The sequence below is a fragment of the Bombina bombina genome, chromosome 7 (assembly GCF_027579735.1).
Source record: "Bombina bombina isolate aBomBom1 chromosome 7, aBomBom1.pri, whole genome shotgun sequence".
NCBI classification, from domain to species: Eukaryota; Metazoa; Chordata; class Amphibia; order Anura; family Bombinatoridae; genus Bombina; species Bombina bombina.
This window is the reverse complement of record NC_069505.1, coordinates 345,996,465-346,015,285: the sequence shown is the minus strand read 5'-3', so window position 1 is coordinate 346,015,285 and position 18,821 is coordinate 345,996,465. Positions and strand designations below refer to the sequence as shown.

Genomic DNA, 18,821 nt, shown 5'->3' with positions numbered 1-18,821 from the left:
AAACCAGTACTGAAACAGTTATCAGTAGAGGTAATGGAATATGAGAGTATATCGTCGATCTGAATAAGGGAGATAGCAGATGAATCTCTACGACCGATAACAGAGAACCTATGAAATAGATCTCCCGTGAGGAAAACCATTGCATTCAATAGGTGATACTCCCTTCACATTCCTCTGACATTCACTGTACTCTGAGAGGAATCGGGCTTCAAAATCCTGAGAAGCTCATATCAACGTAGAAATCTTAGCACAAACTTACTTCACCACCTCCACAGGAGGCAAAGTTTGTAAAACTGAATTGTGGGTGTGGTGAGGGGTGTATTTATAGGCATTTTGAGGCTTGGGAAACTTTGCCCCTCCTGGTAGGATTGTGTATCCCATACGTCACTAGCTCATGCCAATTACATGAAAGAAAAGACAATTGAATGCCCATTTCTTTTTCCCTTTAGTTCCCCTGAAGGTAGCTCTGTTTTACAGGAAGAAGAACAGTATTCTGGGAGTTATATAGCATTCTGGAATTTGTAGTTTCATATTTTACTCTCAGTATTGTGGTTCTGCAATTCTGGATTTTAATTCCCAGCATGCATTGCACAGTGTATATGAATTAATAAATACAACTTTATGCTCCATCTATTTTAATTCATAAGGAGTCAAGATAAAGACATTGTACCCCCCAATAAATAATAATATGTGTATTACAGTATAGCAAATAGTAAATCTAAAATTTATAGTATGATAGTAAACTGGTAAGCTTTTTCCTAGGACGAGTAGCATTTTGGTAACATTTTCAACCACTGATTATATATATATATTTATATATATATATATATATATATATATATATATATGTACAAAGTCCCATAAAACGCACTCTCACTTCAATGCACAGCTGCCAGGGTGCCAACGGTTTAATACAGCAAGATATATGGAGGCACTCGCTGGTCTTTTTCAGTAGTGTAATTTAATGCACTACACATACACAAAATTATTTGATCCCCTGTTGATTTTGTACATTTGCCCACTGACAAAGAAATATTCAGTCTATAATTTTAATGGTAGGTTTATTTGAACAGTGAGAGACAGAATAACAACAACAAAATCCAGAAAAACGCATTTCAAAAAAGTTATACATTGCTTTGCATTTTAATGAGTGAAATAAGTATTTGACCCCTTTGCAAAACATGACTTAGTACTTGGTGGCAAAACCCTTGTTGGCAATCACAGAGGTCAGACGTTTCTTGTAGTTGATCACCAGGTTTGCACACATATCAGGAGGGATTTTGTCCCACTCGTCATTGCAGATCCTCTCCAAGTCATTAAGGTTTAGAGGCTGAAGTTTGACAACTTGAACCTTCAGCTCCCTCCACAGATTTTCTATGGGATTAATGTCTGGAGACTGGCTGGGCCACTCCAGGACCATAATGTGCTTCTTCTTGAGCCACTCCTTTGTTACCTTGGCCATGTGTTTTGGGTCATTGTCATGCTGGAATACCCATCCACAAACCATTTTCAAAAACCCTGGCTGAGGGAAGGAGGTTCTCACCCAAGATTTGACTGTACATGGCCTCGTCCATCGTCCCTTTGATGCTGTGAAGTTGTCCTGTCCCCTTAGAAGAAAAACACCCCCAAAGCATAATGTTTCCACCTCCATGTTTGACGGTGGGGATGATGTTCTTGGGGTCATAGGCAGCATTCTCCAAACATGGCGAGTTGAGTTGATGCTAAAGAGCTCAATTTTGGTCTCATCTGACCACAACACTTTCACCCAGTTCTCCTCTGAATCATTCAGATGTTCATTTGAAAACTTCAGATGGGCCTGTACATGTGCTTTCTTGAGCAGGGGGCCTCGCGGGCGCTGCAGGATTCAGTCCTTCATGGCGTAGTGTGTTACCAATTGTTTTCTTGGTGACTATGGTCCCAGCTGCCTTGAGATCATTGGCAAGATCCTTCCGTGTAGTTCTGGGCTGATTCCTCAACCTACTCATGATCATTATAACTCCACGAGGTGAGATCTTGCATGGATCCCCAGACCGAGGGAGGTTGACAGTTGCTTTGTGTTTCTTCCATTTGCGAATAATCGCACCAACTGTTGTCACCTTCTCACCAAGCTGCTTGGTGATGGTCTTGTAGCCCATTCCAGCCTTAGTAAAGTTCTGCAATATTGTTCATGACATCCTTGGACAGCTCTTTGGTCTTGGCCGTGGTGGAGAGTTTGAAATCTGATGGATTGCTTCTGTGGACAGGTGTCTTTTATAGAGGTAACAAGATGAGATTAAGAGCACGCCCTTTAAGAGCTCCCTAATCTCAGCTCGTTACCAGTATAAAAGACACCTGGGAGACAAAAATCTTGTTGATTAATAGGGCACCAAATACTTATTTCACTCATTAAAATGCAAATCAATGTATAACTTTTTTTTAAATGCGTTTTTTCTGGATTTTTTGTTGTTATTCTGTCTCTCACTGTTCAAATAAACCTCCCATTAAAATTATAGACTGATCATTTCTTTGCCAGTGGGCAAACGTACAAAATCAGCAGGAGATCAAATAATTTTCTCCTCACTGTATATATATATATATACACACACACATACATATACAGTATATATATATATATATATTTATACTCACATACATATATATATATATATATATATATATATATATATGCAAACCATAACTGTGCTATTTGATTACCAATCTCTTTAAAGACTAATTAATATACCAGCTTAATCTATACAGCAATTTTAAAAACTCAATTTTAGAAAGATAACTTTGTAATTGATATAAGATATTCCTTTTGTTTTTTGTAGACTTATCAGGCTTTCATAAAGATACTTGGTGATATTCCAGTTGAAGATTTTTTTGGAATTATATTATTTGATGACAAGATCGAAAGATGGAGAGAAACTCTTGTTAAAGCTGTACCGCAAAACATTCAAAAAGCAAAAGAGTTTGTGTCACACATATCTGCAAGAGGAGGTTTGATTTCTGCAGCATTTTAAGAGTTAATTATTAAAGGAAGTTATGTGTTCAAACAGAGGCAATATTTACAGTTAGACAGACTAGGTTAGGGCCAGATAATATTAATATTACATATATATATATATATATATATATATATATATATATATATATATAATTTTATATAGGTATAGATATATATATAGATATATAAAGGAATATCTATTTAAAAATATATTGAACATATTCCGCTATGTGAAGAATGTTGGAATGTGAAATATTTACAGTAAATACACAGTATAAACCTATATTATATTATATTGCATAAATAGTTTTACATTTTTTTTTACATGTTTTCATCTACTTAACTGTAATGGGCTCCAATGCACTTCTATAAATATATGTATTTATATCTGTATATACATCTGTAAATACAATACACATATAAATACATGAATACATATGTACACACACATATATATATATATATACATAATTAGACAAGTATATGTATATATTTCTATGTTAAAGCCCTTTGCAGACCTTTTTGTTCACAACTGAGACCTCATATCTTTGATCCCTTATAACTTTTTTATGCAATATTTTTTCCAATAATTTTTCCAATGTTATTATAAGTGTAACTGTACTTTTAAATGTATTTTTGACATGTTTTGTGACACTTTTTTGTTTTGTGTAACAGTTAACCAGAGCTCTGAGGTTACAGTAATTATTCTAGCATAAATGGAAATGGCGCTCATGCGTTCGTATTTACTTTTAACTTGTAATACAAGCGCTCATTCCAATGCACGCAAACAGCCACAATAATTGTGCATAATTGTTGGCACGCCACTCGTAATATGGCCCTTAAAGGGCTATAATAGTCATAGAAACATAGTAGATGAGGTTGAAAGAAGACAAAAGTCCATTGAGTTCAACCTATAAATGTCCTACTTGATTCACTATAAAAAGCTCCAGTTGAGCCTTAAAGTGACATGAAACCCAATTTTTTTTTTATTTCGTGATTTAGAAAGAGCATGCAATTTTAAACAACTTTCTAATTTACTTCTATTATCTAATTTGCTTCGTTCTCTTGATATACTTTGCTGAAAAGCATATCTAGATAGGCTCAGTAGCTGCTGATTGGTTGTTGCACATAGATGCCTCGTGTGATTGGCTCATCCATGTGCATTGCTATTTCTTCAACAAAGTATATCTAAATGAATGAATGAAACAAATTAGACAATAGAAATAAATTGGAATGTTGTTTAAAATTGTATTTTCTACTTGAATCATGAAAGAAATTTTTGGGGTTTAGTGTCCCTTTAAGGGACATTGAACTGCTGTTCACAACTTCTTTACACTTGCTAATACTCACTATGATAGTGCTTTTTCTCTTTTGCCCGAAGCTCTCTTCAAAGCCGTTCTCTTATTTTAACACTTTACAAGTGATGGTTAGTGAAACTTTGTAACTTCACACTCGGTGCCGCCATTTTGGAGTTTAAGTATTCATGCACACTATGGTGACAATTTAACATGCTGCAAATGCTCACCGGAAACATAAGTTTAGAAGCAGCGGTCTTAAGACAGCTGCTCCTTCACTTATCCGCCACTTCTGAGACGGCAGACAGCAATAACCCAGATCAGATACGATTGGGATGATTGACACTCCCTGCAGGGGGCGGCATTGCAGAAGCAGTTCACTAGAAATGCTGGTGCTATGTTAAATGCCGACAGCGTCTGCTGTCTGCATTTAGCGATGTTGGGCGGACATGATCCGTTACAGCGGATCATGTCTGCCCGCATCTTAATAAATCGGGCCCTTCAACAGAAGCAGTGTGTATACATAGATGTGTGATATCGTTGTCTTCTTGATAAGTATTACTGTGCACAATACAGAGCGAGTACTGTACATTTTTGCAGTGGTTGAATTTCTCTATATTATTCCTGAGGGCTTTTTATATTTTTTTATGCAACTTTTTAACTGTGTAAAAAAAAAAAAATGAAAATCTGCTTTCTATTATGTGAGATAATCCAGAGTTAAAGGTGCAGTTGTCAAAAAGCCAGTAACACCTGTGAAAGCTCACTGCTTCTATCACAGGATGCATCAAGATGGCGACACCCAATGTAAAGAGACAGAGCTTTGCCAAAGGATTTCTGTAATGGGTTAAAATAAGAGAAAGTCTTTAAAGAGAGCTGCAGGTCCAGAAGAAAAAGCACTAGCATGATGAGTAGTAACCATACTACTGTAGTTGTACCCAGGAGTTTAATGTCAATTTAAATTAATTTCATTAAAAAGTGACCCATTTAAGACAAGCAATCATATCCCTGAATTCTGTTTCTAGCCAGCAATGTATCTAAGTCATTTTTAAATTAATCTAAGCTATTGGCATTTACTACCTCCTTAGGCAATGAGTTCCATAATTTAATTGCTCTTACAGTGAAAAAAACATTTACTTTGCTGGAGATTAAGGGCTCCATTTATTAAGCAGTGGATGCTGCTTGGGAGCCCCATCGTTTCAGGTCTACCTTTTAGGTGGCGGAGTGAAATTGTCCCAATCCGATGAGATCGGAATGACTGACAGCCCCTACTAGGGGCCAATTGCCTGCCAGTGAGCAGGGGACGGCATTACACAAGCATTTCACTAGAAATGCTTGTGCAATGTTAAATGCCATGCTATAGAGAATCATGTCTGCTCGACATTTGTTAAATCTACCCCTAAATCTCCTTTCCTCCCGCCCTAAATTATTATGACTTTTTGTCACAATTTCCTTAAATTAATTTGTTAAAGCATGTCATTTTAAGACTAGTGACCCTACACTACTATGTGTTTAACCCCTGCATTTTCGCATTTCACATTGAAGACTATGTAAAAAGAAAGTTTTCAAAAACCTTAACACCCTAACATAAACTCCTAGTCTAATAACACCAAAACCGCTGCCCCCCACATCGCCAACACTAAATAAAGCTAAATAACTGTGCTAAACCACCGTCCCCCCACATCACCAACACTAAATAATGCTAATAACCACTAAACCGCTGTCCCCCCCACATCACCAACACTAAATAAAGCTAATAACCACTAAACCGTCGTTCCCCCACATTGTCAACACTAAATAAATCTAATAACCCCTAAACCACCATCCCCCCACATCGCCAACACTAAATAAACCTAACAACCCCTAAACCACCATCCCCCCCACATCGCCAACACTAAACAAAGCAATTAACCCCTAAACCACCGTCCCCTACATAGCCAACCCTAAATAAAGCTAATAACCCCTAAACCGTCCCACCCACATAGCAAATACCTAAATTAAACTATCAACCCCTAAACCTAACACCCCGTAACTTTAACAAAATTAAAATACACCTAAATTAAAGTTACACTATACTAACTACCTTAAAATAAATGAAAACATACCTGTGAAACAAAATTAAAACATAAGCATAAACTAAAAAAAAAAAAACTAACATTACTTGTTTTACAAAAATAAATTATATTAAAAAAAAGCTACATTACAAAAAAACAAAACAAAAAACCCTAACATTACTAAAAATAATAAAACATAACATTACCAAAAAAAAATCAACAAAAAAAAATCAGCCAATAGGATGATACATGCTTTCATCCTATTGGCTGATTTGAATTTGTCAGCCAATAGGAATGCAAGGGTACCCCCCATATAAAAGGGGTACCTTGCATTCAATCTTCAGTGTGCGGCTAGAGACTGCATGAAGAGAAGCTCCGTGTCGATGCTCTGAAGGGGAGGACCGATGTCACAGATGACATCGCCGGAGGACTTTGCCGCCGACAACGAGATGAAGATACAAGATGGACCGCGGGATGGATGAAGATTGGAGAAGAAGCTCTGCCAATGGATAATGAAGAATGAAGATGGATCGCCGCCCTTCATCATTTGTGAGTACCAATTTAGAGATTAGTGTTAGATTTTTTTTATTTTTTTAAGCTTATGGATTTTTTTTTTGGGGGGGGGGCTAAAAAATAGCTCAATGTCCATCCAAATGCCATTTTCAGGGCAATGTTAGATTAGGATTATTTTAGTTAGTTTGGTGGGGTTTTTTTTAAAGTAAAAGAGCTGTTAGCTTTGGTGCAATGCCCTGCAAACGGCTTTAGGTAGTTTATTTTTAGATTTTTGGGGGGGTATTTGCAAAACAAGTAATGTTAGGGTTTTTTTTAGTTTAGGCTTAGGTTTTATTTATTTTTTACAGATAAGTTTTTATTTATTTTAAGGTAGCTAGTATATTGTAACTTTAATTTAGGTGTATTTTAATTTTGTTAAAGTTCGGGGTTGATAGTTTAATTTAGGTATTTGCGATGTGGGGGGACAGCAGTTTAGAAGTTAATAGCATTATTTAGTGTTGGTGATGTGAGGGGAGGGGACGGCGGTTTAGGGGTTAATAGCTTTATTTAGTGTTGGCGATGTGGGGGGATGGCAGTTTAGGGGATAATAGTTTAATTTAGGTAGTTGTGATGCCGGGGGATGGCGGTTTATGGGTTATTAGGTTTATTTGTTATTTGCGATGCGGGGGTGGCAGTTTAGGGGTAAACAGCTTTATTTCTTAGTCGCGAAGCAGGGGGTGGCGGTTTAGGGGTTAAATAGTGTCGTTTATGGGTGTTAGTGTACTTTGTAACATATTTTTGATGTGTTTTGTGAAACTTTTTTGTTTCACAAAACACATAGTTACAGATCTTTGAATGCGGAATGGATTGTAGCGGTATAGTCCGTATCTCTCGTGGGAAAGCCATACTGCGCGACTTGAAATATCAAGTAGGTGACCATTCCGCACACGAAGACCATTTTGCACGTGGTAAAGCCATACCGCACAACTTGTAATTCGGGCCTATGTTTCTGGAGTCTACATTTACCTTTCATAATCAAACCACCCAGATAAAAATAATCGGACTTACAGATGCATAAATATATCATTCACAATGTATTCTGTTATTTGCCGTTAGCTGGTTCAAACTTTTTTCTATGAGGATCAGTGAGAAGCCAGCAAAACGCCATAAAGATCAAAATAAATGCTGCATTAATGAATACACACTTATTCATTAATTTACTTAATCACAAGTATCAATTACTTTTTTGCACATGTAACTAGGATATTTTTGCTTATTCAAATGATAAATGTTCTAATGGTTTGCAACAGTTTTGAAAATCAATGAAAAAAATAGAAGTCATCCAAGCTGAATACATTTTTTTCATGGCAAATTCAAAAGGATTGGAATGGGGAATTTAAGATGATTGATTCTAGAAATAGTTAAGTTTGATTGTGGGAAATGATTGATTCATCTTTTTTTTATTTGCAGGTACCAATATAAATAGTGCTTTACTCTCTGCGGTGCAAATGCTTACAAATGCCACAATAAGTAGAGTCTTACCAGAAATAAGCACCTCCATTATATTATTCCTTTCGGATGGAGAACCAACATCTGGTAAGCAACCTTAAAATACATGATGCTGTGTGTGTGTTGCAGACTTTAATCAGATATAATAAACTATTTAACTATTTTACCATTTTTGTCTTTATGTCTATTGTAAGTGTTTCTACCTATGAATACATAGGGGCATATTTATTATGGTGCGAGCAGACATGATTCAATATAGCGGATCATGTCCGCTGCACATTGATAAATGCCGACCGCATACGCTCTTGGCATTTATTATTGCACCAGCAGTTCTTGTGAACTGCTGGTGCAATACCGCCCCCTGCAGATTTGCGGTCAATCGGCGGCAGTATTCGATCGGGTTGATTTCTGTCGATCTCTGTCCACCACCTCAGAGCAGGCGGACAGATTATGAAGCATACGGAGCTTGATAAATATGCCCCATCGTAACATAGTAGATGTGGTTAAAAAAAGTCTGAAGTCCATCAAGTTCAAGGTATACAAATCCTAATTTATCTACAATACAGCTCCAGTTAATCTTAAATTAATCTCATTAAAAAGATGACCCATTTAACACCAGCAATCATATCCCTGAATTCTGTTTCTAGCTAGAAATGTATCTAAACCATTTTTAAATGTATCTAAGGTATTGGCATTTACTACCTCCTCAGGTAATGAGTTCCATAATTTAATTGCTCTTACAGTGATTTTTTTTTTACATTTACTGGAGATTAAGGGGCCAATTTATGAAAGTGCGAGCGGATATGATACGATGTAGCGTATCATGTCCACCTCACATTGATAAATGCCGACAGCATACGCTGTCAGCATTTATCATTGCACAAGCAGTTCTTGTGAACTGCTTGTGCAATGCCGCCCCTGCAGATTTGGCCGCTAGCTGGGGGTGTCAATCAGCCCGATCATATAGGATCAGCTGGATTGATGTCCGCAGCCTCAGAGCAGGCGGACAAGTTATGGAGCAGCTTGATAATTCGGCCCTTAAATCTCCTTTCCTCCAGCCTTAAATTGTGACCTCTTGTCACAAACAATTTTCTTGGAATAAACAGAGCTTTCGCCATCTGTGTATATGGGCCTTGAATATTTATATATTTATATAAAGTAATCATGTCACCTCTCAAGCTCCTTTTTTCTAGATTAAACAGACCCAGCTTGGCTAACCTCTCCTCATAGCTTAAATTCTCCATTCGCTTATTTGTTTTGTGGCCCTTCTCTGAAATTTTTCTATGTCTGTGATGTCCTTTTTAGAGATTGGTCCCTAGAATTGCACTCCATACTCAAGGTGAGGTCTTACCAGGGATTTATATAGTGACAAAATGATGCTTTCCTCCTTGCCTCTTAATATATGCTAGTATCTTATTAGCCTTAGAAGCCACTGCCCTGTATTGTGCACTAATCTTTAGCTTGTTATCTACTACCAAATCCCTTTCCTCCTCTGTTTTGCTAAGTTTAGTCCCATTTAAATAATAGGTTGCCTGCTTATTTTTACTTCCAAAATGTAGAACCTTACATTTTCCAGTATTAAATCTCATTTTCCATTTACCTGCCCATTCTTTTAATTTTTGTAAATCTCCTTGTAAAGCAATTTCATCCTGCAGTGACCTAATGGCCTTACACAACTTGGTATCATCTGCAAAAATAGAGATTTCAGCTCTGTTACTGTAGAAATACTTATCAGCTGAGTCTAAATGGTTGTAAAACAAATTAACATATTCTTGCTGCAACTGTTTTTCAATAGCAAATTCCACCCACCATTTGTCTTATTTGGAGGAGCCAATATAGACTTAAAGGGACAGGAACCCTACATTTTTTCTTTCATGATTTATAAAGAGCATACAATTTTAAACAGCTTTCTAATTTACTTATTTTATCTAATTTGCTTCATTCTCTTGATATCCTTTGCTGAAAAGCCTATCTAGATAGGCTCAGTAGCTGCTGATTGGTGGCTGCACATAGATGCCTCGTGTGTTTGGCTCACCCATGTGCATTGGTATTTCTTCAACAAAGGATATCTAAAGAATGAAGCAAATTAGATAATAGAAGTTAATTGGAATGTTGTTTAAAATTGTATGATCTATCTGAATCATGAAAGAAAAATATTGGGTTTAAAGGGACAGTATACAGAAATTTTCATATAACTGCATGTAATAGACACTACTATAAAGAATAAGATGCACAGATACTGATATAAAAATCTAGTATAAAATGGTTTAAAAACTTACTTAGAAGCTCTCAGTTTAAGCTCTGTTAAAAAGGTAGCTGGAAAGCCCACTGCAAGTGGGAAATAAGACACACACCCTCCCCCTTCTTTTGCATATGAAAAGACCCTTAATACAAGGAGCAAGGAGCAAGCTGGAGAAGGTATCTGATGGTATTCACATAAAACGTTGGGGCTTGGTTAGGAGTCTGAAAATCAGAGCAATGTTATTTAAAAATAAGCAAAACTATAAAAAAATTAAAAAAACAAAACTTTATGGGCTATATAAATAGATCATCTACAAAGCATTTATGCAAAGAAAAAATGAGTGTATAATGTCCCTTTAATGTCCCTTTAAGTCTGCAGTCAGCAAGGCTATCCACAGTAATAATGTTAGTATAAAGCCAATTAGGGAAAGTTGCAGAAGTAAGCAGGGTGCATTTACATTTCTGAGAATTAGACATCCTCAATTTTCAGAGCTATATTACATGAAAAGGGAGCAAAATAAACAATTATTGTTTATCGCAACCTTGTTTCATTATACATAACTAAACATTTTATATAAAAGGTGCTTACTGTCCCTGGGCTAATTAGGCCTATCTGGTGGTGGGTAAATCCCCTAATAAGTATATTACTGCTTATTCAACTAAAGCAGTGAATATTTTTTTGGGCATTATGAAATTATGCTTTTCTTGAACTGGCTTATAAAGCCGCTACCTTGTCCTTTTTCGGTTACTTTTTCTTACTTCTACTATTTTGACAGGAAATTACTGTAGGTCTTATAGCCTGCCCTAATGTCTTAGTCAAACACTATTCGGCTAGTCTCATGGACGTCACTGCTTGGGTGTTGGATATCACATGGGGGATGTGGATGTTTACCATCCTATGAAAGAAAACATAATTTATGTTATCTGATATATGTAATTCTTTAACAATAATGAGAGTCCACAAACCCATTTATTATTACCGTGAGTTGGCAGAAAGCCCCGTTTTGCACATCACTTGTCCCGTTTTGGATCTTTCCTGTTTTCTAACTTTGCTTCGCCATATGTATAAATAGGAGTAACACTGGATTGCTGGGAAATGGGGGGGAACAAAGCTATGCAGTGTAGGGGTGCTTTGTCTCCTCTTGGTGTACAGTAAATATATAGTGGCCGATTTATCATGTGTCTGGCGGATATGATCCGCTGTAGCAATCGTGTCCGCCCAGACATTGATAAATACCGACAGCATACGCTGTCAGCATTTATTATTGCACAAGCAGTTCCGGTGTACTGCTTGGGCAATGCCACCCCCTGCAGATTTGCGGCCGCTAGCAGGGGGTGTTTTAAGACTTCTTAAAGGGACACTGAACCCAAATTTTTTCTTTAGTGATTCAGATAGATCATGCAATTTTAAGCAACTCCTATTATCACATTTTCTTCATTCTCTTGGTATCTTTATTTGAAAAGCAAGAATGTAAGTTTAGATGCCAGCCCATTTTTGGTAAACAACCTGGGTTGTTCTTGCTGATTGGTGGATTAATTTAACCGACCAATAAACAAGTGCTATCCATGGTGCTGAACTAAAAAATAGCTTAGGTGCCTTCTTTTTCAAATAAAGATAGCAAGAGAAAGAAAAAAATTGATAATAGGAGTAAATTTGAAAGTTGCTTGAAATTACACGCTCTATCTGAATTAGGAAAGAAAAAATTTGGTTTCAGTGTCCCTTTAACTCCTGTTTCCGGCGAGCCTGAAGGGCCGTGATAAATTGGCCCCATAATGTGAAAGAAACAAATTTATCAGGTAAGCATAAATTGCTTCCAAAGAAGCATATAATGGTATTTTTTTTAATTAATTAAAAACAAAAAAAGCAGGCAGCTGCAAACAGTACCATAGTATTCCATAACTAAAAACAAAAATTATTCTGTTTTAATCCAGGTCATTTTATTGTGGAGTCAAAGGGGCCGAATTATCATTTTCTGGCGGACATGATACACTGTAGTGTATCATGGCCGCCAGACATCGCTGAATGCCGACAGCATACACTGTCGGCATTTAACATTGCACAAGCAGTTTTAGTGAACTTCTTGTGCAATGCCTCCCCCTGCAGATTTGCGGCTAATCGGCCGCTAGCAGGGGTGTCAATCAGCCCTCAGAGGCAGCGGAGCAGTTAAAAGTACATTCCAGACAAAATTGTAATCCACATGGATGCACTTCAGTTTTGAATAGAAGCATTTTTGTAATGTACATGTATTAGCAAAAAGGTTTCTAATAAAAGCTATAGCTGTTTCAAATGTGTATTTAAGTATGCACCATGCACCAGCATTTTAAACACAGCACTTGCTCAGAGAGCCTAAAATGCTTGTATCATCTGGTAATGGCTCAGTTTGTTAATTGCTAACATAAAACAAGCCCCACTGGTGCTCTGAGCAGCTGCAGTATTTAAAATGCTGGTGCACTGAGAATATCTAGCTATGCCTCACATGCACGTGCAGAGAAAAATGTTAACATTAAAACAGTGATAACTTTTACTAGAAGCATTTTTGCCGATACATTGATATTGCAAATATGTTTCTATTCAAAGATTGAATTAATCTATGTGCATTTAAATTTTGACTGGAATGTCCTTTTAAGGAGCAGCAGTCTTAAAGGGACAGTAAAGTAAAAAAAAATCTTTCATGATTTAAATAGGGGATGTGATTTTAAACAACTTTCCAATTTACTTTTATTACCAATTTTGCTTTGTTCTCTTAGTATTCTTAGTTGAAAGCTAAATCTAGGAGGTTCATGTGCTAATTTCTTAGACCTTGAAGACTGCCTCTAATCTGAAAGCAATTTGACAGTTTTTCACCACTAGAGGGCGTTAGTTCATGTGTTTCATATAGGTAAGATTGAGCTCAGCACTGATTGGCTAAAAATGCATGTCTGTCAAAAGAACTGAAATAAGGGGGCAGTTTGCAGAGGCTTGTTGGTTTTAGTTACTCTTGTTGGTTTTAGTTAGTAAGAATAAAAAAAACAGTAAATGCAAGAATTGATAGTACACACTGGTGCTCTGGCTAGAGATTCTTTCATTGCTTTGATTATAATTTAGGATCACATTTATTACCCTATAATAATATTTGAGCTTTTCTTTAACGTTATACTCCTTAGCAATGCCTTATTTCATCTTTTGTAGGTACCATTAATCATAAAGATATTTTGAATAATATTAGAAGAGCAATTGAAAACAAAAGTACATTATACTGCTTAGGCTTTGGTAATGATGTAGATCATAACTTTTTGGAGAAATTGGCATTAGAAAACGGAGGTGTTGCCAGACGTATATACGAAGATTCAGACTCCGCATTACAGTTACAGGTAAGTGATTAAACCACAAATTTATACAGGTACAAATCCACAAATCCAGAATCCCAAAATCCATACTTTTTAATTAATATTTTTTAAAAAGTATAAAAAATTAAAGGGACATGAAACCCAAATTTTTTTCTTTCATTATTTAGAAAGAGCATACAATTTTAAACAATTTTCTAATTTACTTCTATTATCTATGTTGCTTCATTCTCTTGATATTCTTTGCTGAAAAGCATATCTAGATATGCTTAGTAGCTGCTGATTGGTAGCTGCACATAGATGCCTCCTCTGATTGGTTCACTGTGTGCATTGCTATTTCTTCATTAAAGTATATCTAAAGAATAAAGCAAATTAGGTAATAGAAGTAAATTGGAATGTTGTTTAAAATTATATTCTCTACCTTAATCATGAAAGAAAATGTTTAGGTATAGTGTCCCTTTAAGTCACAGGGATCCATTTATCAAACAGCAAATGCTGCTTCGGAGGTCCATCATTTCAGGCGAGGCATAAAACGAAAGTTACGAAGCAGCGGCCTTAAGACTGCTGCTCCTTAACCTGACTGCCACCAAATTTAAATCGTCCCAATCTGATACAATGGGGATGATTGACAGCCCCTGCTAGAGGCTGATTGGCTGCCAGTGAGCAGGGGGTTGAATTGCACAAGCAATCATGGGCGCGATCCGATATCGATCGCAGTTTGCGGTGCAAGCGAGGGAACCGGCGTAGCCCGCAGTTTCAGCTCGCAACTCGAGCCATCCCATATAAGTCGCCGTCAGATGCTAACGTGCCGTAAGTCTCACAAACCAGCGATGTCCAGAAATCTGCGTAAGTACAAATTTCTGGCGTCGCCAGTGACTTGCGGCACGTTAGAAACTGCCGGCGCCTATAAAACCTGACTAAAGTTTAAAACACCCGCACTGTCTAACACGCCTCCCTAACATAGCCCGCACTGTCTAACACGCCTCCCTAACATAGCCCGCACTGTCTAACCCTCTATCCGCTATCCCCCCTCACTAGCCTAACAATAAAAAAGCTATTAACCCCTAAACCGCCGCTCCCGTACCCCGCCGCCAGCTATATTATATCTATAACCCCCTAAAGTGAGCCCCTAACACCGCCGCCATCTATATTAAAATTATTAACCCCTAATGTAAGCCCCTTACACCGCCGCCATCTCTATTAAAATGATTAACCCCTAATTTAATCTACCTACCCCGCCGCCAGCTATATTATCTATATTAACCCTAAGTATATTATAGTTAATATAGGTATTACATTATATATATTAACTATATTAACCCTAATTATATTAGGGTTAATATAGTTAATATAGTTACTATAGTATTTATATTAACTATATTAACTCTATCTAACCCTAACTAAATTTATATTAAATTAATCTAATTCATTTATAAACTAAAATATTCCTATTTAAATCTAAATACTTACCTATAAAATAAACCCTAAGATAGCTACAATATAATTAATAATTACATTGTAGCTATGTTAGGGTTAATATTTATTTTACAGGTAAATTGTTAATTATTTTAACTAGATCTAATAGCTATTAAATAGTTATTAACTATTTAATATCTACCTAGTTAAAATAATTACCCAATTACCTGTAAAATAAATCCTAACCTAAGTTACAAATACACCTACACTATCAATAAATTTAATAAACTACAAACATCTATCTAAAAATACAATTAAATTAACTAAACTAAATTACAAAAAAAAACAAACACTAAATTACAAAAAATAAAAAAAAGATTACAAGATATTTAAGCTAATTACACCTATTCTAAGCCCCCTAATAAAATAATAAACCCCCAAAATAAAAAAAATTCCCTGCCCTATTCTAAATTCAACAAATTTCAAAGCTCTTTACCTTACCAGCCCTTAAAAGGGCCTTTTGTGGGGCATGCCCCAAAGAATTCAGCTCTTTTGCATACAACAAATACAATACCCCCCCCCATTACAACCCACCACCCACATACCCCTATTCTAAACCCACCCAAACCCCCCTTAAAAAAGCCTAACACTACCCCCCTGAAGATCTCCCTACCTTGTCTTCACCACACCGGGCCGAACTCCTGATCCGATCCGGGCGATGTCTTCCTCCAAGCGGCAAAGAAGAATTCTTCCTCCGGCGATGTCATCCTCCAAGCGGCAAAGAAGAATTCTTCCTCCGGCGACGTCTTCCTCCAAGCGGCAGCAAAGTCTTCATTCTTCCGGCGGCATCTTCAATCTTCTTTCTTCGCTCCGCCGCCGCGGAGCATCCATCCCGGCCGACTGCTGAACTTGGAATGAGGTACCTTTAAATGACGTCATACAAGATGGCGTCCGCCGAATTCCTATTGGCTGATAGGATTCTATCAGCCAATCGGAATTAAGTTAAAAAAATCTGATTGGCTGATTGAATCAGCCAATCAGATTCAAGTTCAATCCGATTGGCTGATCCAATCAGCCAATCAGATTGAGCTCGCATTCTATTGGCTGATCGGAACAGCCAATAGAATGCGAGCTCAATCTGATTGGCTGATTGGATCAGCCAATCGGATTGAACTTGAATCTGATTGGCTGATTCAATCAGCCAATCAGATTTTTTTAACTTAATTCCGATTGGCTGATAGAATCCTATCAGCCAATCGGAATTCGGCGGACGCCATCTTGGATGACGTCATTTAAAGGTACCTCATTCCAAGTTCAGCAGTCGGCCGGGATGGATGCTCCGCGGCGGCGGAGCGAAGAAAGAAGATTGAAGATGCCGCCGGAATAATGAAGACTTTGCTGCCGCTTGGAGGAAGACGTCGCCGGAGGAAGAATTCTTCTTTGCCGCTTGGAGGATGACATCGCCGGAGGAAGAATTCTTCTTTGCCGCTTGGAGGAAGACATTGCCCGGATCGGATCAGGAGTTCGGCCCGGTGTGGTGAAGACAAGGTAGGGAGATCTTCAGGGGGGTAGTGTTAGGCTTTTTTAAGGTGGGTTTGGGTGGGTTTAGAATAGGGGTATGTGGGTGGTGGGTTGTAATGGGGGGGGTATTGTATTTGTTGTATGCAAAAGAGCTGAATTCTTTGGGGCATGCCCCACAAAAGGCCCTTTTAAGGGCTGGTAAGGTAAAGAGCTTTGAAATTTGTTGAATTTAGAATAGGGCAGGGAATTTTTTTTATTTTGGGGGTTTATTATTTTATTAGGGGGCTTAGAATAGGTGTAATTAGCTTAAATATCTTGTAATATTTTTTTTATTTTTTGTAATTTAGTGTTTGTTTTTTTTTGTAATTTAGTTTAGTTAATTTAATTGTATTTTTAGATAGATGTTTGTAGTTTATTAAATTTATTGATAGTGTAGGTGTATTTGTAACTTAGGTTAGGATTTATTTTACAGGTAATTGGGTAATTATTTTAACTAGGTAGATATTAAATAGTTAATAACTATTTAATATCTATTATACCTAGTTAAAATAATTAACAATTTACCTGTAAAATAAATATTAACCCTAACATAGCTACAATGTAATTATTAATTATATTGTAGCTATCTTAGGGTTTATTTTATAGGTAAGTATTTAGATTTAAATAGGAATATTTTAGTTTATAAATGAATTAGATTAATTTAATATAAATTTAGTTAGGGTTAGATAGAGTTAGTATAGTTAATATAAATACTATAGTAACTATATTAACTATATTAACCCTAATATAATTAGGGTTAATATAGTTAATATATATAATGTAATACCTATATTAACTATAATATACTTAGGGTTAATATAGATAATATAGCTGGCGGCGGGGTAGGTAGATTAAATTAGGGGTTAATCATTTTAATAGAGATGGCGGCGGTGTAAGGGGCTTACATTAGGGGTTAATAATTTTTATATAGGTGGCGGCGGTGTAAGGGGTCAGATTAGGGAATAGATAAGGTAGATGGCGGCGGTTTTAGAGGCTCACAGTAGGGGGTTAGTTTATGTAGATGGCGGCGGGGTCCGGGAGCGGCGGTTTAGGGGGTAATAACTTTATTAGGGATTTCGGGGGGGGGGGGGGATCGCGGTTGACAGGGAGATAGACATTGCGCATGCGTTAGGTGTTAGGTTTATTTTAGCAGATCGCGGTTGACAGGGAGATAGACATTGCGCATGCGTTAGGTGTTAGGTTTATTTTAGCAGATCGCGGTTGACAGGGAGATAGACATTGCGCATGCGTTAGGTGTTAGGTTTATTTTCTAGTTAGTTTAGGGAGTTACGGGGCTCCAATAGTCAGCGTAAGGCTTCTTACGGCTGCTTTTTGTGGCGAGGTGAAAATGGAGTAAGTTTTCTCCATTTTCGCCACGTAAGTCCTTACGCTGCATATTGGATACCAAACTGCGCGGGTTTGGTATACCTGCCTATGGCCCAAAAAACTGCGGGCGACGGCAGAAATATACGGGCGTAACTTCTAGGTTACGCCGTATATGTGATACCAAACCCGCGCAAATATTGGCGTCGCCGGCTTTTGCGGGCGACGATTTATATCGGATCGACCCCCATGTCTGCTCAACATTTGATAAATTGAGCCCACAGCCTTCTCTGCCTGAGTCTTTGATTTGGTTTTTGTGTTCTACAATGCAAATAATAGTCTATATTTATTTAAAACACCAAATATTACCTTTCTCATTATAGTGCTGTGCTATCTTTTTGAGAGTGCCATGTAAACAAAGTGTTACAAATTAGATAAAGCTGCCTTTAGATTACATGTATACACTATTTTATGACATGTAAATATTTCCTATATTGTTGTTTACACTTGGTTTCATCCAAACTGTCCCATTTTAAAGATGCAAATATTCCAAAATCCAAACAATTACGAAATCCAAACCTTTACCTGTCCCAAGCAGTTTGTATAAAGGGTTTTCTATTTGTA

At 37.0% G+C, this 18,821-nt stretch overlaps 1 protein-coding gene across 1 annotated transcript in view; it reads left to right on the top strand.

Moving 5' to 3' along the window:
* LOC128636366 (inter-alpha-trypsin inhibitor heavy chain H3-like) overlaps positions 1-18,821 on the top strand; it is a 175,547-nt gene that overhangs the window by 128,940 nt on the left and 27,786 nt on the right. Inside the window, exons 8-10 of the mRNA XM_053689392.1 lie at positions 2,811-2,979; positions 8,295-8,420; positions 13,744-13,925. Coding sequence (XP_053545367.1) covers positions 2,811-2,979; positions 8,295-8,420; positions 13,744-13,925 — 477 coding nt within the window. The remainder of the gene's footprint in view (positions 1-2,810; positions 2,980-8,294; positions 8,421-13,743; positions 13,926-18,821) is intronic.